We start from the raw sequence: 20,853 nt of genomic DNA, 5'->3' as shown, positions 1-20,853 counted from the left end.
TGAAAACAACCTGGCAGTAGATAGATATTAACTAGACTTGTTTGATTATCTGCAACATATACAAATATCCAATCATAATGTTGTAAGACCTGAAGTGATACAATGTCACATTAATTACGCTTCAGTAAAAGTGGGTATAAAACAAATATATAAATAATTACAGAAGAAAGGAATTGGCGATTACTGAACCTGTCTACTATGTATCTAAGGGGCTTCCCAGGGGGCACAGTGGTAGAGCCTGCCTAATGCAGGAGACACAGGTTGAGCCCTGGTTTAGGGGAATCCCCCGGAGGAGGAAATGGCAACCTGCTCCAATACTCTTGCCTAGAAAATTCCGTGGACAGAGGAGCCTGGAGTTGCAAAGAGTCAGACATGACTGAGAGATTAAACACAGATGCACTACATATTTAGCTATTTAACCACTTTTTCTAACAATTCAAGAGCAGAACCTAGGAGTTCTAGGATCCCTCAGGAGCAACTGGAAGGGGGAAACAGTGGAAAAACATGAAGCCAAGACACTAGAGGTCTGTATCAACCATAGACAAGAATCTAAAAGGGCACTGATATAAAAAGAAAAAATAGAATTCAGCACGTAGAAGATGACGAAGGTGACCACCAGCATCAGGGTGGTGTGGGCGGCTCTGGTCTCCGGGGGGCGTCTGTGGTGCCCGGCGGGGGTGTGGCTATACTGCACCCTCTGGTGGTGTCTGAGCAGGAGAAGCACCGTGGAGCCACTGGACCAGACCATGAGGGTAAGAAACACGGCATCAGAGATGAACCAAAAGTACATAAAACCTGCGTAAGGAGCTGTGGGTGAGCAGAACCACTTCCCTTGATTGTCAGTATCATTTCTTGTGTTTTCTGGACCAGTAGTCATCAAGGGAACACAGATACTCATTAAGAGACTGAGCATCCAGCAGGTGCAGCAGGAAGGGCCAGTGACCCTGGGGGCCCTTCCTCTGAGCATCACCCACTCCGCTCTCCTGGGGGTGAGCGTGAAGGACTGATAGGTGCTCAGGACGCAGGTGGAGCACAGGGCGGTGCTGCGAGCCACCCTCTGTACGTAATACACAAACTCACACCCGAGGCTGGACAGGGGCTTCCTTGACACGAAAGCTGCCATTGTGTAGGGAACCCCAGAGGACAGAAGAAACAAAAGGTTGGCCAGGGCCATGTGGGTGAGAATGGTGTGTGGAGGCCTCGGGCTGTGGCCAAGCAAGACTGGAGTGATGTTGTGGAACAGAAGGATGGCATTGCCCAGAGCCCCAACCCCCATCTGTGTCAGATACGTGGTCTTCAGCGCTGCCTGGCCTATGGTTCTCAGGGCCTCTCCGTGAAAAGACATGGGGAGGACTTCAGAGTGGCCCGGAGCAGACAGGAGACTCTGCAGATAGAGACACCAGCAGTCTTCTTGCACAACTAACAGTGGACGAGAATTCCCACATCTTATTTCTCCTGAAAAGAGAAGAGACTGTCGCAGTCCAGAGAAGTGACTTTAACCGGATAACATGTCCTGATGCCAGCCAAAGCATCCACCATTATTATTTTATATTTTTAAATTTACTTTTACTTGATTTTTTTAAATTGGGGGCTAATTGCTTTGCAACGTTTTGATAGTTTCTGCTGTAGAACAATGTGAATCAAATATAAGTACACATGCTGCTAAGTTGCTTCAGTCATGTCCGACTCTGTGCGACCCCACAGATGGCAGCCCACCAGGCTCCCCCATCCCTGGGATTCTTCAGGCAAGAACACTGGAGTGGGTTGCCATTTCCTTCATCAATGCATGAAAGTGAAAAGTGAAAGTGAAGTCACTGAGTTGTGTCCAACTCTCAGCGACCGCATGGACTGCAGCCCACCAGGCTCCTCCGTCCATGGGATTTTCCAGGCAAGAGGACTGGAGTGGGGTGCCATGGCCTTCTCCATAAGTATACATACATACATACATATATATATCTCTCCCTCTTGAGCCTCCCCCACCTCCCAGTTGTGCCCCTCAAGGCCATGACAGGGCACCGAGCTGAGCGCCCCGTGTTATCCAACAGCTTTCTACTTGCTTGTATATCCTGGTCCCCTGTCTCCGTGTAAGGCCTGTCTGTCAGCTTTGGAAACGTGTCTGCCTTCTTCAGCAACATTGCTGGCTTAGTTTAACCATTTTCAATGTCATTATTCTCAGAAACAGAAAAAAAAAAAAAACACCCAAATTTGTAGTCAATCAAAAAATACCCAAACGGTGAAAGAATCTTGAGAAAGAACAACAAAGCGTGAAACTTCTTTATTTCAAATTGTATGTCAAATGTATAGTAACAGAAACACATATGGGGCATTTAAACAGACAGATCAGTGGGACAGAATAAAGAGGCGGAAACAAACCCAAGCTCCAGTGGTTAATTAAGTTTTGACAGAGGCACTAAGAATATATAATAGAAAAAGGATAGTTTCTTCAACAAGTGCTGTTTGGAAACTGAACATCCACGTCTAAAGACGGAAACTGGTAGTCACAAACCTACCAAATTCTGACTGAATGAAAAAAATGTAATGCGTGTATAATAGATGTTAATTAGACTTACTGTAACCAGCTGGCAACATAGACAAGTGCTGAATCAGTATTTTGTACACATGAAACTCATATAATGTTATGTCAGTTATGTCCCAATTTTTAAAACTACAAGAAAAACTGCAGACCATCTTACATCACACCCAAAAATGGGCTCAGCTGGGCTAAGAGCTGAAACCATGAAGCTCTGAGAGGAGAGAGGTGAGCTCTTGACACTGGTCTTGGTCACGGTGGTTTGAATTTAACAACAAAAGCAAAGGTAAGTGAATGGCAGTGTATCACGTAAGACCTCTGCAGAGCAGAGGAAGCCATGGAAAGGCAGCTGTGCCACAGGAGACAGTATCAGCAACCCACACCCCAGTAATGACCCAGCATCCTAAATGTGAAAGGGATTCCTGGAGAAACCCACCACCCAGTTTAAAATGCACAAAGGACTCCAGTAGATGTTTGTCCAAAGACAGCAAACAAAGGGCTAAAAAGGTTCATGGCCAGCTGCTCAGTATCTCTAGTCATCAGATCAAAATCCCAATGTGATAGCGTCTCTCACCTGTTAGTGTCTGTTCCCCAAAAGACAAGAGGGGGCAAATTGGCAGGGATGTTGAGAAAAAGGAACACTTACGCACTGTTTGTTGGTGGGAACATAAACGGGTACAGCCTCTGTGGAAAACGTTAAAATTCCTCGGAAACTAAAACCAGATCTGCCATAAGGCCCAGCAGTCCTGCTTCTAGTATATATACAAGGGGATGAAATCAAGATCTCGAAGCAATGTCTGGACCCCTGTGTTCATTGCTGCCTTGTCGCCACGAGAGCCAAGACACGGAAACAAGCCAAGCGCCCACTGACAGACGAGCCGGTCGGGGAGCTGGGGTGCATTGTACGGCGGAAGAGAGCTCAGTTCTTCAAAGGTGGGAATCCTTCCTTTTGCAACAGCGTGGATAAAAGTCGAGGACCCTTCGGTGTGTGAAATATCCAGACATAGATACTTGCCATTCCCTTCTCCGTTTCTGTCCATTATAGGTAGAGTTATTATAAAAAAAAACAGTCTCATAGAAACAGAGTCGAATGGTGGTCGCCTGGGAACTGGGGTTGGGGGAAAGGGAAAAAGATGGTAAAGGGATGCAGTCTTTCTGAACGAGGTCTGAGGGCTAATGTAGAACCTGGTGAGCACAGTGACGACACCTAATACGCGAGGCGATGGATGCGTCAGTCCTGTCGACTGTGGCCTCCTCCAGAACGTGTGCATGTATGAGATCGTGAGGTACTTCGTGGATGCACTGCAATTTCAGTGATCAGTCATGGCCCATCAGCTCCTTCCTCTTGGGCTGAGTATTTGCTGGGGGGAGTGATGGGGCCATAGCTACTGTCTGTCCTTTTTGTGGGACACACACAAAGATCACCACACAGGGCAAGTGCCTCCCTGAAACCAACAGTGATCACCCGGAATTGCAGGACACACCTGCCGCCACCCGACCCCTGACCCCCAGCCGCAAGCAGTCACACGCGGGGGGGGCGCCACCACAGCCAGAGTCAGAAATGAACCCACAGAAGGGGCCCTTGTGCTGAGACAGGAACACACGTTCTAGCGCCCGCCACCCCCAGGGGCCTCTCTGCACCCACAGGTGGGGGTGGACCAGCCTGGGCACGGAAGTGTCCATGAATTTGGACAGGGAGTGAAAAAACGTTATGTCTGACTCTTTGCGGCCCCATGAACTGTAGCCCTCCAGGGTCCTCTGTCCATGGGATTCTCCAGGCGAGAATTCTGGAGAGGGCAGGATTTGCCTGACCCAGGGATCGAATCTGGGTCTCCTGCATTGCGGGCAGTTTCTTTACCATCTGAGGCACCAGGGAAGCCCAGTTTGGACAAGTTGGGGATCCTATTCACAAAGGGCCTCCTACTTAATATAAGTGCCTCCAAAGGCTCTTCTAACACCCTCGTCTTTAAGACATAGGATTTCAGCACATGAATATTTGTGAGACACAAACATCAATTTGTGGCATGGCCCAAGGTCCATTTCACTGTATTTCCTAATAGAAAACATTGAATTATCACCGACGGTACTCCTTCAGCTCCTGATTCCAATCGTTTAAAAATCTAACAATGCTTGCTTTCTAACATTTACACTCCTACGGCAGGTTGGAAAGTTAACTGAACTCCGTCTCAATACAAATTCTTTTTTCTTTTCCCTGCTGCTCATGGTAATAAGGCTGAGGGCATTGTGTTATTCAGTTAGAGAGGGGAAGACATGAGCCACACTGACGTACACAACATAAAACACAGAGAGAACCATGAAAGGCAAACCACGGCCGAACACACAGAGACGTCGTCCAGCGAAGGGGAATCGCAGTGTTGTTAGAAAGGCGGCCTTTCTCTCTGTGTTTCTGTGTGTGTGTGTGTGTGTGTGTGTGTCTGTCTGTCTGTCTGTCTGTCTGTCTGTCTGTCACTGGATCTTAGTTCAGGACTTTCAGGTTCTAACCGAAACTCTTGCACATCGACCTATTCCATCATGTTCACACCCAACCCTAATCAATTAGGTCCGAGGTCAGTAGACACTTTTATGCAATATTGAGAAGCCCGCGGCTCTGGTCATAGAGGACTTGGCACAGATTCCACAGTGACCCCCTCCCTCTTCCCCTCATTGTCAGGGACGCCAGGACACAGGATTTGCAGTGAACTCCCAGCTCTGGTCCCACTCAGATACACACCCCAGCACATTCTCCCCTTCCACCTGCCAGCCAGGGCATGGACGGGGCAGCTCAGGACAAGGCAGGGGGGCACCTGTCCTGCCCAAGGTGCTGACAATGCAGCTCTGAGCTCCTCTCCCACTGAGAGCCGGCTCTCCTGATTCCTGCCCTGAGACTGAACACAAGGGAGTACTCACCTGCCTGCACTCGGCGCCACACTCTGTGCAGGGAAGTGTCGGTCAGGATGGGCCCCAGTTATAGGGACAGGGCCCCTGGGCCCACTCTCCCCACAGAGGAGCCATTATCATGTCGTCTGGAGTGGAGGTGACATGTCTGCATGGAGAGTCTGGGGCGTCTCCAGTGAGGGCCGGATCTTACCCCCAGTGCTCGTCACCTTCACCCACCCCTGGGGACTAGGGACAATCCTGGCAGTTACTGAGAAGGTCCACGTGAGCAGCTGAGCAGAGGGCAGGAGAGTTTTCTGTGTTCCCTGTGGGAGAGCCCAAGTTCACAGTGACAGTCATAGCCAGGGGAGGGACACTCACAGAGCACCCGGGCTCCCTTCACTGTCTCCCGGTGGGCATTTTCCTTCATGGCCTCACTCTTCCAAACTGTCCCAAAGTGTGTTCTCACTGATCATCAGCATGAGATCTGCAGGCTGGGCTTTCTCCTGAGTTTAAGTTCCACTATCTTTCCTCCTTATAGCCTCAGGTCTATTTTATCTGGAAACACAACTCTGAAGGCAGTATCCCTCTCCTTAGAAATGTCAGATGTCCCTCACTTCCACATACTCTTCAAGGAGACTGTAATTTGCCCCAAATCACCGATGGATCCTTTTCCTTGGGGCTCCAGTTGGACCACCAGCCCATCTCCGAGTGCTGGGTCATTTGGACTGGGAAGCAGACAAGGCAGTCTTTACAACGGAGACCGTTTCAAGAGACAAGGACACCACTAATGATCAAAGGTTAAACTTACAAAGAAGATGTAACAACTGCAAAGTCATACGCACCCAACCGAGGAGCACCTCGATATACAAGAGAAATGTTACCAGATCTACAAGGAAAAATCCAGGGTACCGCCGCCGTCATAGAGGGGTCTTCGCCACCTCCATTACATCAATGGGCAGATCATCGAGACCGAAAACAAATCAAGAAACATGTTAAACCAACTAATCTCACCGCTTCTATTCAACCTAATTTTGAAAGTTCTAGCCATAGTGATCAGAGAAGAAAAAGAAATAAAAGGAGCCCACATTTGAAAGGAAATAGTAATATTGTCACTGTTTTGCAAGATGAGGCAATATTATATATAAATGATTCTAGAGATGTATCATGAAACCACTAGAGCTCACTGATGAATTCAGGAACACTGCAGGAGACAAAATTAATACCCAGAAATCTCTCCCATTTCTGTACGTTAGAACAACAAGCTGTCAGAAAAAGAAGTTAAGGACACAGTCCATTTACCATTGCAACAGGAATAAAACATCTCTGAATAAACCTACTGAAGGAGAGAAAAGAACTATCCTCGAAAAGTCTGAGATGCTGATGAAAGAAACTCAAGTGACACAAAGGAGGGGCAGATATATTCCGCTTTTCAGATGGAAGAATCAATACTGTTAAGGTGATTATCCTGTTACCGAAAATGGGGTCCAGCTGCTCGCCACTCAAAAGCCATTACAGGCCAGGCTGGTGAAAAGAACATTTGCTTTATTTAGATGCAGGTGACATGAGGGGAGGGGTGACGTCTGTCCAATGGCCAAGTCCCTCTGCTGACAGTCAGCGGGTGAGAGGTTTTATAGACAGAGGCGAGGGGCTACATGCAAACAGTCAGCTCTGACAGTCATCTTGAAATTGGTCACTGGTGGTCTGACCAGCGTCGTCTTGTTTTAGGTGCAGTGAGTGTTCAGTTCTGTGGTTTGTTCCCATTTCTTTAAGGCCAGTTCTTGGAATTGCGGCACCGTTTGTGAGGCTACGGTATGGTCTCGATGTAGTTAACATCTTCCACCTAGTGGGAGGTTTCAGTGTCTGCAAGACAGCTCACAAGATATGGCTCAGAATATTATCTAGAGCCTTTGAAAAGAAACTAAAGGTCCTCGACTTTGCTTAATAGCTACATTATTATTGTTTGGACTTGTTTGACTGTTTTCCTTTGTTTTTTGCACGTTTTAACTTCTGCTATTGAACTTACTCTTTGGCTAAAGTTATTCCACAGACGAAAGGCACGTAGAGGACATTGTGAGGCCTCAGCAAAGACCACAGGGTCCTGCTCTGTATCAACACTATACAAGGCAATCTACAGATTCAATGCAATCCACTTCAAATTGCCAATGGTGTTTTCCATAGAACTAGAATAGGAAATGTAAACTGATCCTGTCATGAGGAGTCGTCAGAAACACCAAGAGGAGGGTCATCCTATAGAGTGAAGTAGGTCAAGATCCAACCAATCCATTCTGAAGATCAACCCTGGGATTTCTTTGGAAGGAATGATGCTAAAGCTGAAACTCCAGTACTTTGGCCACCTCATGCGAAGAGTTGACTCATTGGAAAAGACTCTGATGCTGGGAGGGATTGGGGGCAGGAGGAGAAGGGGACGACCAAGCATGAGATGGCTGGATGGCATCACGGACTCGATGGACGTGAGTCTGAGTGAACTCCGGGAGTTGGTGATGGACAGGGAGGCCTGGCGTGCTGCGATTCATGGGGTCGCAAAGAGTTGGACACGACTGAGCGACTGAACTGAACTGAACTGAGGTCAAAGATAGGATTAAAAAAGGAAAGACAGAGAGAGACAGACTGGGGAAGAAGGAAAGGGCATGGCAGCCAAATGCAGCACAGAAATCTTGCTGGGAATCTCAATCAGAAACGAGGAGGAGACGTCTGGGATCAGATGGAAACTCTGAACAGGAACTGCGGCTAATAGTGCTGTATCCAAGTCGGTTTTCTAAATCAAACAGCGGTGTGCTGGTCATGCAGGAGGGAGTCTTTGTTTAGGGAAAGCCATGCTAGTCAGCTAAGGGTGGAATTCGCCATGTTCACACAGTGCTCTGAAGTGGCTGGATAAAAATCTAGTGATAATGGGATCAAACATAGAGAGAGTAGTTGATATATGAAACGTGTTAAAGTGTTAATAATTGGAGTAGTATTTCAGTGAGGAAGAAAATATATTATTCCTGAAATTATTTTAGTCAATTATTTAAAAGCTAAAAATAACATACAGGCATTTAATTCCTTAGTGTTTAAAACAAGGTTGTCTGTTGCTTAGTATGCTTTTATTATGATCACCAGAGAAGGCCATGGCACCCCACTCCAATACTCTTGCCTGGAAAATCCCATGGACGGAGGAGTCTGGTAGGCTGCAGTCCATGGGGTCGCTAAGAGTCAGACAGGACTGAGCGACTTCACTTTCACTTTTCACTTTCCTGCATTGGAGAAGGAAATGGCAACCCACTCCAGTGTTCTTGCCTGGAGAATCCCAGGGACGGAGGAGCCTGGTGGGCTGCCGTCTATGGGATCGCACAGAGTTGGACACGACTGAAGCGAATTAGCAGCAGCAGCATTATGATCATATTGTATTAAATTTTTATACACTTTAATATGGAAAAAAGCACATAAAATTAAAATATTTTCAGACATGCAAACATTGAAACAACTCACTCATTATAAACCTAACTCCTTAAAAGGTAAATGAATTTCTTCAAACAGAGGAAAAATCCTACCAAAGTGGAAACCATTTATACAGAGAAGATGCCAAAGACAATAGAAATGGCAATCACACTGATACGTGGATAAACTTCCCTTTGTCTTCGTTTTTTATTTTGCATAGACAAAAGTAGTCCATGACAGCAAAGAGCATAGCGTTAATTATGAGCAACAAATATATAGACACGCTATTTGGGATCCATATATAACAGCTACAACCACCAATAAAAAATAGTTATACCGTTAAAGTATAATATTTTAATGGAATATAAAAACACCACACTGTCCAAAGTAAAGGCAGAATTTTAAAAATTAAAAAACAGAAAGAAATAGGATGAACAGAAAACAAATGTTTGTTGCTCTTCCATTTTGCAGTGATAAAAACTAAATACGCAAGCGACAATGCCAAGACGGAAGCTGTGTCTTCTCTGAGCTGGTAATTTCATGGACTGACTTTCAGATCTCCCAAAGCAGCACCTGCAATAAGCTGACCTTTTGTGTCCATGGGATTTTACTAAAAAACGGTGTTGAGAACAAATGTCAAAGGGTATCAACAGCCAGTTACAAGATAAATAGGTCATGGGGATGGGATGTCCAACATAGTACTATTGTCGATTACACTGTTGCATCTCTGGAAAATGCTGAGGGATTGAAACTTCAAGTTCCCATCACAAGAAGGAATCTGTACAATGTGTGTGGGGGGTGCACAGATAGTAAGGAGAATCGTGGGATCATTTTGCGACACACGCAAGTAACCGTTCGTTATGTCGTAAAACCCATTCGTTATGTCGTAAAACCTGTTCGTTATGTCATAAAACTAAAACTAATGTAATATATGTTAGTTATAACTCGATTTAAACACTTGGCACTGAGTGGTGACAGAATAATTTCTATTATTATTCCAGCAGTCTACTAAATATTTATCACCTTAATCATATTTGCTGTCAACTTAAGAGGAGAATCTGGCAGTTCTAGGATCCCTAAGGAGCAGCAGGAAAGGAGAAATGGTGGGAAAACAGGAAACCTAGACATTAGAGGTCTGCATCAACCACAGACGAAACTCTACAAGAACCGTGAGATAAAAAGAAAAAGTGGAATTCGGTGTGTAAACAATGACGAGGGTGACCACCAGCAAAAGGATGGCGTGGGCAGCTCTGGTCTCCAGGGGGCATCTGTGGTGTCCTGTGGGTGTTAGGGACCAAACGACGGTCTCTAGGACCTGAGTCATGTTTACCAGAAAGAGACAGGATATGCGCTCATCCTGCCTGGGCAATCACGTAACGCCAGCTACTCCTGTAACTGAGACAAAGAACTGCCTCTATATAAGCCGCCATACTCCTTTGTTCGGGGCTCTTGTCGGATTCCCTTGTGCGGGATGAGACTTGGGCCCTAGCGCGCTAGGAATAAACAAACTCCCTTCTTGCGTTTGCAATACTGTGGTGGACTTGCTCTCTCGGTCGGTTCGGAGATAACGGGCTCGAAGCATAACAGTGGGGATGTGAACATACTGCACCCTCTGGAGTGGTCTGAGCAGGAGAAGCACCGTAGAGCTGCTGGACCAGACCATCAGGGTAAGAAACACGGCATCCGAGACGGACCACAGGTACAGATAGATGGATGGAATGATGGATGGATGGATGGATGGATGGATGACAGAACAGGATGGGGAGATAGATGATAGACAGATAGATGGGATGATGGATGGATGGATGGATAGATGACAGACCAGGATGGGGAGATAGATGATAGACAGATAGATGGGATGATGGATGGATGGATGGATAGATGATGGAACAGGATAGATACATAGATGATAGACAGATGGAATGATGGATGGGATGATGGATGGATAAATGGATGGATGACGGAACAGGATGGGGAGATAGATGATAGATAGATGGAATGATGGATGGATATATGGATGGACATGGACTAGGATGGACGGATGATAGATAAATAAACAGATAGCGTCATGGAGGCTGTGCCCTTGAGATGTGTGTGTTTAACTCCATGTGAATAATACCTCTCACTTAAAAGAAGTTCTTTAGGAGAAGGAAACACACGTTTATTGGCGATCTGAGGAAAGAGCCTCCCACTTGCCTAGTCCCCTGAGGGGCCTCTCCCTCATCATCCACTCCTTGCTGGAAGTTCTCCCTTCCTTCTCCAGCTGGGAAAACTTTTACTTTGGGCTCTGCTGTCCAGTTCAGCATAAGTCATTCCACGGGCTTCTCCAGCTCTGGGGACCTGGGATCCTTCATCCTGAAAGTAAGCAAGGAGAAAAGGAGCGAGTATTGTAGGCATATTTGACTGTAGAGAGTTAGCCACCATCAGAACTTCCCTGGGGGTCCAGTGGCTAAGACCCCCACACTCCCAATGCAGGGGGCGCAGGTTCGATCCCTGGTCAGGGAACTAGAGCCCCCTTGGCTGCAACTAAAGATCCCGAGGGTCACAACTGAGACCCAGTGCAGACAGAGAAGTAAGCTTTTTAAAGAACAAGTTCTGTGGTAGACGATGGAGTCAGCCCCTCTATCACGATAGCAGCCTGTGAAAAGAGGTGTTCAGGACTGTTTTCTTTTACCTGACTCCCCGCAGACGTGCCTCTGTGTACACCAGGCTTCAAGCAGGAAAGCCCCCACGATAACCATAATTACGGCGGCTAGAGCTAGTCTGATGTGGTTCCCCGTGGTGTAATCCGAGGTTATGGAAGGCGGAGAAGCTGAAAGAGAGACGTGGATCAGCACGGACCATGCAAGGGCGTCATCTACCCAGAGTGGCTCTCATATGGCCGCCCGGTTTTCCTGGCCGGTGGTCAGCTGCACCGACGCTGAAGTTTCAATCATGGGAACAATAAGCACTGCAGTGGTCCCACCTGCCGCCTCTGTTCTTTATATTCCCTCTGCCTTGTCATGTGTCTTTCGCTTATTTGTTACTTTTGCTCATATTTATTTGGCTGTATTACATCTTATTTGCTGGGTGTAGGATCCAGGGAACCAAGTCCAGCCCCCTGGCATTGGGACTGCAGAGTCTTGGCCACTGGGCCACCAGTGAAGTCTCCACTTATTTGTTCTTTATCACATTTCCACTTTCCCGCATTTCCGTTTTCCCTTCTACCTCCATGAATCAGGAATTAAGAGACATGGGCTCAATCCCTGGATCAGGAAGATTCCCCTGGAGAAGAAAACGTCATCCCACTCCAGTATTCGTGCCTGGAGAATCCCATGGACAGAGGAGCCTGGCGGGCTGCAGTCCATGGGGTCGCAAAGCGTCAGACACGATTGAAGTGATTTCACACACACAGCCTTAGGAACAACTCTAAAAACCTAAGTTGCTCCACAAAGCACTGAAATAACTCAGCAGCTTCATCTGCTTCCCCCTCCATCGCACAGACCTTCATGCCGACAGCGAGTCTAGAAAACAGCTTAGTAGCCCAGCGTCTGGACCTTGGAGGGTGTCCGCTTCAGCCAAGAAAGGCTCCAGCCTGGCGCGGGTCTCGGTCCCGAAAGAGAAGCCTGTGCTCGTGTCTTTCCCCTACACATCCCAGTCAGTGCCGAGCTCTTCTCTAAACCACCACCAGCGCTGTTCCCTGCAGGCAAGAGCCACCAGGAGGCAGAGTAATGACACCGCCTCGCTCGGTAAGCCCTCTCCCCATCTTGGGGCTGAGCACACAGACCCTGATTTCTAATCATAAACATCCACAGGGGGACGTCCCTGGTGGTCCAGTGGCTACAACTCTGCCCTCCCAATGCCGGGGGCCCGAGTTTGATCCCTGATCACAGGACTAGACCCCACATGCTGCCACTGAAGATCCTGTGTGCTGCAACTAAGTGACGCCGAATAAATAAATAAAAATAAATTTTTAAAAAGAGAGAGAGAGAGAAAAGTTGACAAAGTTGAGAGAAGGAAAGTCCGTAGCAGTCAGTGGAACAAAATTCTGCCAGGAAGCAAAATCATCTCAAATTCAAACAGTAATTGACCTGAGATATGGAAAGATATTGCATCCGTTTCTCTAAATTGAGACATCACCACATTCTGAGAACAACAACAACAACAAAAAAAAAACCTTCTCTTGAGAATAAAATCAAGATCACCAGGATAAACCAAACTTTAAGAGATGCGAGAGTGAGTGAAAGAATTCTGAGGATGCTGGGTTTGATCGCTTTGAAGAAAAGCAGGGGAAATTGACCAAGAATGCACCACAACAACAGCAAAGGAGTAGAAAGTAGGAAAGGAAAGGCATTAAAAAGAGGAGATAGCGTGGACTTCCCTGGTGGTCCAGGGGTTAGAAACCCACCCTGCAATGCAGGGGACGCAGGATTGATCCCCGGTCCGGGAGGATCCCACATTCCGTGGAGCCACTCAGCCCATGCGCCACAATTACTGAACCAGAGCCCCCCAAGGAGAGAAGCCACTTCAGTGAGAAGGCTGCACACTGCCGCAAAGCCCAGCCTGTGCAGCTAGAGAAAGCCCAGGGGCAGCAACGAAGACCCAGTGCGGCCAAAAGTGAGTAAATGAATCGACTTAAAAAACAGAAGTGCAAGTGGAGTAGAAATGAGAGCCAAAGGATAAGTCACTCACTCACTGCCGTTGAAAAGAAGCCCTCAAATCCCGCAGAACCTTACCGGCCACCCGGATCTCCAGGCGAGGACTAGCCTGTGAAGCCAGGAAGGGGGCCCTGGCCTGGTAGTACACGCAGCTGTAGTTCCCGCTGTCGCCGGCGCTCACGTTCAGCAGGGAGAAGTCGGTCTCCCGCCCGGCCGACGGGCGGACCTTCACCGGCGCTGCGCTTCCTGCCTTGAGCAGGGCGAACATGACCAGCCCCAGCTCCGTGGCCGGCCTCTGGCACTGCAGGGTCACCTCTTGTCCCTCGGTCACTGCGCCGCTTCGGTGGGCTTGGAGGGAAGGTTTACGGAGATACCCTGTGAGAGAAGGGGGACTCTGAGGTCACGGAGAGGGGAGCCTTGGGTGCCCCGCTTGCCCCGTTCTCCTGGCAGGGGCTTCTTGTGGGACGTGCGAATGACCTCTTGCTCTTTCTGTCTGACTCCAACAAGGAGGTTTTTCCCTCCTAGGAGCCCTGGATCAAACCAAGGCATCACCTCTGTCCCTGTCTCTCTCCATCTCCCCTCCCTCTCCGCCTCTTCGTCGGTCCCTCCCTCGGCCCCTGGCCCCGGGGGCTGTCTGTCCTTCCCAGGCGCCCCCTCACCTGTCACCAGCAGTAGCAGGGCGTCACTGGGCCCTGAGCTCACGTGGGGGTTCCCCCTCCTGTGGTATTCGCAGGTGTACTCTCCCGCGAGGCTGGACTTTACATCGGGGAGATGGAATTCAGCCTGGCCCTCTGTGGAGTCGGGTGACTGGACCATCTCCCAGACGCTCCCCGCCTTCCTGAGAGCGAAGCTTACGTCCCTGGTGGGAGTCCCGCATCGCAGGGTCACAGAGCTCCCGGCGGGAACCACCGAGCTGGGCCAGGCCCTGAGGGAGGGCTTGGGAAGCGCCTCTGGAAGGAAGCGGGTCTCAGGGCTGGTCTCGGGAAGCCCACGGAGGGGAGGGAAAAGCGGGGGTCCCTGGGAGGGAGGACCAGGAGGGGCCATGGAGAACCACTCACCAGCTCTTCCTCCGTCTGCTTGGCCGACACACAGCCCTGCAGGGAATGAGACACAGACACCAGCCTGGGGCCCGCGTGGTCACCTCCTGGCCCCCAGGGGCGTCCTGGGGCTCCCGCCCACGGGAGTGCGTGAGTCCCCACGCTGGACCCTGGGCCCTGCTCTGCTCCCAGGTCTTTCACCCCGACCCTCAGGGCTTCTCCAGGGCTGCGCTCACGTCCCAAGACCCCAGGACCCTTCTCGGCTCCGCAGAATCCCCCCGAGCCTCTTACCCTCTCCTTCTACCTGAGCCACGCTTAGTTTGACACGTCTTTCTTTCTCTCTCTCTCTCTCTGGCTGTGCTGCTTGTGGGCTCCTAGTTCCCACAGACATAGCAAGCAAACTTATGGTTACCAAAGGTGAAAGAGAAGGGAGGGATAAATTATGAGCTTGGGATGAACAGGGTCACACCACTGTACATAAAATAAGCAACAAGGACCTACTGAATAGCACACGGAACGGTTTTCAATATCTTGCAATAACCAGTAAGGGAAAAGAATCTGAAAAGTGTGTATGTATACACACACATACTACCGTTAATGCCTGGACGTGGTAGATACAGGTTTACCTGAGTGCTAACATCTCTTTCGGAGAAGGAAATGGCAACCCACTCCAGTGTTCTTTCCTGGAGAAACCCAGGGACAGCGGAGCCTGGTGGGTTGCCGTCTGTGGGGTTGCACAGAGTCAGACACGATTGAAGCGACTTAGCAGCAGCAGCAGCAATATCTCTTTAAAGCTAATATCAAGCCTGTTTTCTAACATTATTAAAAGAGAGAGATAGATCTAACTCAACGAATGTTGGTTAGGTCTGTGTGGCTAAGAGATTTCCTCTTTTTACCCCTATGTGAACTAAACAGTTCTGTGTCTTGCAATGAAAGAGGGAAGTTACCAAGCCTTTGAGCTAAAATTGCATGAGTCAATCAAAAATCTTATGTTTCATGTTTTGAAAAAAGCAGAAAAGTAAATACCCAAAAGGTGAGAAGACCCAAATGTCCATCAAAAGATCAACGGATTGCAAAAATGAGGTGCATACACATGATGGAATACTATTCAGCCATGAAAATGAATGAAGTTCTGACACACGCTACAGCACGGATGGACCTGGAAAACGTTAGGGTAAGTGAAACTTGCCAGACACACTTAAAAACAAATACGGCAATGACTCCACTTAAATACCTAAAACAGGCAAATTCATGGAGGCAGAAAGTACAGTAGTAGTCCCCAGGGGCTGAGGAGAAAGAGGAAACAGGTTATTGGTTAACAAGTACAGAGGGTATGTTGGAGATGATGAAAAAGTGTGGGCTGATGCTTTGCACAACACTGTGAATGCCCAGAATACCTCTGAAATACGTACTTGCAAATGGTTGAAAGGAGAAGGTTTTAAAAGTTCAAAGGCTGAAAGATCTCTGGAAGCAGTTGTTAATGGAATCAATGTCCAACCAGGTCAGAGGGGACCGAATGATAAAAGGAATAATAAACAGTGAATTCTCTCTCAGTCCAGTGGTTTAGAGTCCAAACTTCCACTGCAGGTCCCCAGCCAGCTCGATCCCTGGTTGGGGACCTGAGATGCCATATGCTGCCCTGCATGGCCGGAAAAAGAAAAGGAATAAAAAACATAAAACGGTAGTGCTTGGATTTTCCTGGCGATCCAGTGGTGAAGAATCCTTCTGCCAGCACTGCTTACAATAGCTAGGACGTGGGAGCAACCTAGATGGCCATCAGCAGACGGGTAAGAAAGCTGTGGTACATGTGAAGTGAAGTCGCTCAGTCGTGTCCGACTCTTTGCGACCCCATGGACTGTAGCCTACCAGGTTCCTCCCTCCATGGGATTCTCCAGGCAAGAGTACTGGAGTGGGGTGCCATTTCCTTCTCCAGGGGATCTTCCTCACCCAGGGATCGAACAACACAATGATATATTACTCAGCTATTAAAAAGAATGCATTTGAATCAGTTCTAATGAGGTGGATGAAACTGGAGCCGAATATACAGGGCGAAGTAAGTCAGAAAGAAAAACACCAGTATAGTATATTAACAGATATGTATGGAATTTAGAAAGATGGTAACGATGACCCTATATGTGAGACAGCAAAAGAGACACAGATGTAAAGAGCAGACTTTTGGACTCTGTGGGAGAGGGAGAGGGTGGGATGATTGGGGAGAATGGCATTGAAACATGTATATTACCGTATGTGAAACAGATCGCCAGCCCAAGTTCGATGCATAAGAAGGGGTGCTCAGGGCTGGTGCACGGGGATGACCCTGAGGGATGGGGGTTCAGGATGGGGGACACATGTACACCCATGGCTGATTCATGTCCACGTGTGGCAAAAACCACCACAATAGTGTAATTAGCCTCCAGTTAAAATAAATGAATTAATTTTTTTTTAAAAAAGAATCCTCCTGCCAGTGCAGAGGACATGGGTTAGATCCCCTGTCCGGGAAGATCCCACATGCTGCGGGGCGACTAAGCTCGTGGGCCGTGACTACTGAGCCCGCCCTCCACAACAAGAGAAGCTACTGCGATGAGACACAGCTAGAGAGTAGCCCCCACTCGCTGCGACTAGAGGAAGCCTACACGCAGCAACGGGACCCAACACAGACCACACTTTACAAGTCAATTGGTTAAAAAAGTAGCGCTTCTTGAGCACGTGGTGTGCTGTGTTGGCGGCTCAGCCGTGTCCAGCTCTTTGTGACCCCAGGAACTGTAGCCTGCCCAAGAACGTCATGCATACTTGACCCTAGTTGTGAAGGTAACCCAGAACAATGAGGAAACGTTCAGATGTTGGCGTGGTTTTCCCAAAGTTCCCGCAGATGGCGAGCGTGCAGGAGCTGCGTCTCCTGCGAGCGTGCAGCAGCCCTGCCTTTCCCTCTGAAAGCACAGCTAAGACGTGTCTCTGAAACAGCCTCTGGCGCGAGGAACACGAGCAGCCGTCTGGGGATCAGAAAGATATGGCGACGGGAGAAGTGAAGGGCGTTCAAGTGTCAGTCGCTCAGCCGTGCACGACTCTGCGACCCCGTGGACTGCAGCCCACCAGGCTCCTCTGTCCGTGGCATTCTCCAGGCGAGAGTACTGGAGTGGGTTGGCATGATAGCCGAAAGCCAAGTGCAAAGGCCCCCTTGGAGGCGAGTCCTCCTCTCCATGTGAATAGAAAGCCTTGTTGGTTTCTGGAAATACTCGTGTGTCACCTCTTAGCTTTATAGCTGGAGGGCGGGGGACATTCTGAACCACGTATCTTTTCCCTCCGTGGGCATCTTCCAACCCTCAAGTCCCGTCAGGCACGCCCAGGGTGCTTCCATACCAAAGACCACGTGGGTATGTTTCTCTTAACTGAACATTGTGCCTGAGTGGAATCGTTTGGGGAGCTAGACCCTTCTGGGTTTGATTTGGCTTCCTCACATACCACCTGTGCAATCTGAAGCAAGCCCCTTGGTTCTGCAAACTCACGTCTGAGTCCTAAGCTGTCGATGCGGACCTGATCTTCTCTTGCAGGGTTTTGCTTGGCTTGGCTGGTTGGTTGGTTGTTTGGGGAAGGATCAGAGAGGTGCCTCCCAAATGTGGGATATGGTCCACTGGTGTTATGTGTGATGATTTTAGGTGGAAGGAAGGATGGTTAAAGCATTGCATGACAAGGGATAGTTAGGGAGTTTGGGATGGACGTGTACACACTGCTGTATTTAACTGGATAACCAGCAAGGACGTACTATAGACACAGGGAACTCTGCTCAGTGGTGTGCAGCAGCCTGGATGGGAGGGGAGTTTGGGGGAGAAGGGGTACCTGTATGTGTAGGGCTGAGTCCCTCCGCTGTTCACCTGAAACTGTCTCAACACTGTTCATCGGCCGTACATGCTCACTCGCTCCGTCGTGTCTGACTCTTTGTGACCCCACGGACTGTATGTAGCCCACCAAGCTCCTCCATCCATGAGATTAACCCAGCAAAAATACTGGAGTGGGTTGCCATTTCCTTCTCCAGGGGAATTTTCCCAACCCAGGGATCAAACGTGTATCTCCTGAGGTTCCTGCATTGGCAGGCAGATTCTTTACCACTGAGCCGTTTGGGAAGCCGTGTTAATTGGCTATACCCCAAATCAAAATAAAAAGATTCTTTAAAAAATAGTAAAAAAAAAAAAAAATTCCTGCATGACAGCATGCCGTAAGCACTCTCATATTGCCTTTGATGATATCAACAAGACGTCTATTTGAAACTAGCCTCCAGTGTATCTCGGTCATGGTTGCTTGCCTTTCTAATAAAGAAAGTGTGTATTTCAGGGTCAGAAACTTGACACGGAACACAGCATCTTCTCACATTTACTATCTCGCTGCCTTTTTTTATAGTTACCTTCTATGTGACACGGGACTTTTATTCATGGTATTGATATAGAGGCTCTAACATGTATTTTTATGTTAGCAAAACAGTGTGAGTCAGTCTTAAGAAAACCCAAAGCCAGAAACAAAGAAAAGCACAAGCCTATAACGTCCAGGCATTCAGCACACATCCCAAACAAAGCTGGGACAAGAGCAAGTGCCGTTTGTTGAGCCCTGGTTTAGGGGGAATGTGTGTATTACACTCCGGTTTCCGACATGATATGCACTCAGTAACTAAAGCTGATGTCATTTCTCTCTCCAAGCCCCATGTAAACTGCCCACCAGTTACCTTATTTCTGTGTTCTCCATGTCCGGCCCTGTGAGACTTACTGAAGCAGAAGAGGAGAAGTAGTTTGGAAAGCATCGTAGCATGTCAGCTGGGCCAGGGATCCTTCTGTTTCGCAGCCACAGAAAGGGGAAAAGCTGGAATGACCGGCGCCTCACTGCCCCCCTGCTCCAGAGTGAGGGCTCACCGCCCCCCTGCTCCAGAGTGAGGGCAGGAACAGTCTTCTTGGGCAGTGCGGTTTCCTCTTCCCACACCTTCCGGAAACGTGTTGAGGATGCCAATTGCAACATGTTTCTTGCACAAGAACTTGGCTCACAGGAAATCCTCACCTGTCTCGGGCAAATTTCAGGCTTCAGATAGGTAGGCGTCCAGATGCCTTAGGCATGAGCCTGAAGGATTCCTGAAGAGGTGAAGGCGCTTCGCCATTGAGGATATTGGAAATCCCGGGCAAGCATCAGTTGGTTGGTAGACATGCCCACTGGCTAAGAACTAAGGGCTGTTGTCAAATTATTTCACAGACTGTGACGATGAGAATTCAGTTGACAAAGTAGACTCCTAGAACCTCACCGGCGGTCCAGTGGTTAGGACTCATTCTCACTGCTGGCGTCCTCAACAGGCTGTTTTGGTTAGCCTAAAGTGTAAATTAAATCATGTATAGGCCAGAATGACTTCCCCACACCTCAATATGTGAACATTTCTTCCATCCTTTCCCCCTTTTAATTGTGGCTCCTTTCGTAGGAATCATTGATAATCAACATATTTTCCCAACATTGCCAGAGAGGCTCTTTTTTCCGCCTGCTCTGGGCCCAGCCACCTCCTTCGATGCTAGGCCTCCTTTTTGTTTATATATTGCCTAGTTGTCCACGTTGGGGGAAATTCATAAGCTATCATGAACAGGCTCAGAGGTATGCTAACAGAGAAATATTTTATAGGCCGTTCATTTTATCGTCTATACCCAGTGGTCACACAAACACTGTACCTGTGCTTTAAGCAGTAAACTTTAAGCCGGTGGCGTTACACGTCATGATAGTTATACCCTGTGACAGCTTTATGGGGCAGTTTTTCCATCCTGAACACTGGGGTCAGAAGTATTAGAAACAAAACAATTACTTTCCATCGGCAGTCTCTGTTATCAAAATCAGAGCAATATTCTAGGAGAACTCTGCTTTCTTAACAGAGACAAAAAAACGAAACAAGTTCAGCCTTGGATCAGTTTACTGTTAACAAGGACGTTCATAAACCTAATTAAATTCAATCTAATCTTAATCCTGACAACATACAAAATTCTCTCCTCAAAGTTCCTTTTTCCTAAGTCTTTGATCGTTTTCTGGATCCAAACAACTTTGTTCTGCATTTTCTCATCCAGAAACAAACAGCTGTAGGACAAAATAATAATCGTCTTTTTCCACCAAAAATACCTCTGTTCTTTATCCTTTCTCTTCGCCAACAACACGTGTTCTATTTGTTTTACACACAGAAATGTTTCCCTTACCATTTTTACATGTCACAACTTTCAACCCTTGGAACCTTAACAAAACCAAGTGATTGAAATGATACACCAGCATTTTCTGATTGCAGACCTAAGGCTATATTTCATACATCTAAAAGTATATATTTTTCACAGCA

The 20,853-nt window shown here is 48.0% G+C and overlaps 2 protein-coding genes across 5 annotated transcripts; both read right to left on the bottom strand.

The window, feature by feature from the left end:
- Positions 1-436: 436 nt before the first annotated feature.
- Positions 437-1,345, bottom strand: LOC138097216 (vomeronasal type-1 receptor 1-like). Its single transcript, XM_068993485.1, has one exon. It carries the CDS (start codon positions 1,343-1,345, stop codon positions 437-439), a length of 909 nt encoding a protein of 302 aa, XP_068849586.1.
- Positions 1,346-11,027: 9,682 nt separating this feature from the next.
- Positions 11,028-19,405, bottom strand: TARM1 (T cell-interacting, activating receptor on myeloid cells 1). Of its 4 annotated transcripts, none has more exons than XM_068992114.1 (6): positions 19,272-19,405; positions 14,541-14,576; positions 14,142-14,432; positions 13,561-13,857; positions 11,520-11,657; positions 11,028-11,200 (listed from the first exon to the last, which is right to left on the bottom strand). In XM_068992114.1, the coding sequence occupies exons 1-6, from the start codon at positions 19,303-19,305 to the stop codon at positions 11,196-11,198; spliced, it is 801 nt and encodes a 266-aa protein (XP_068848215.1). In that variant the 5' UTR covers positions 19,306-19,405; the 3' UTR covers positions 11,028-11,195. The 4 variants fall into 4 exon arrangements, with proteins under 4 accessions (XP_068848215.1, XP_068848213.1, XP_068848214.1 ...); XM_068992112.1 differs by lacking the exon at positions 19,272-19,405 and adding an exon at positions 14,811-17,801; XM_068992113.1 differs by lacking the exon at positions 11,028-11,200 and adding an exon at positions 12,330-12,524 and having other exon boundaries at positions 11,533-11,657.
- Between the last annotated feature and the right edge of the window lie 1,448 nt (positions 19,406-20,853).

This window comes from Capricornis sumatraensis, chromosome 20 (assembly GCF_032405125.1).
Source record: "Capricornis sumatraensis isolate serow.1 chromosome 20, serow.2, whole genome shotgun sequence".
Taxonomy (NCBI): domain Eukaryota; kingdom Metazoa; phylum Chordata; class Mammalia; order Artiodactyla; family Bovidae; genus Capricornis; species Capricornis sumatraensis.
Note: the sequence above shows the minus strand (reverse complement) of the source record. Positions and strands in the feature narration are given on the sequence as shown.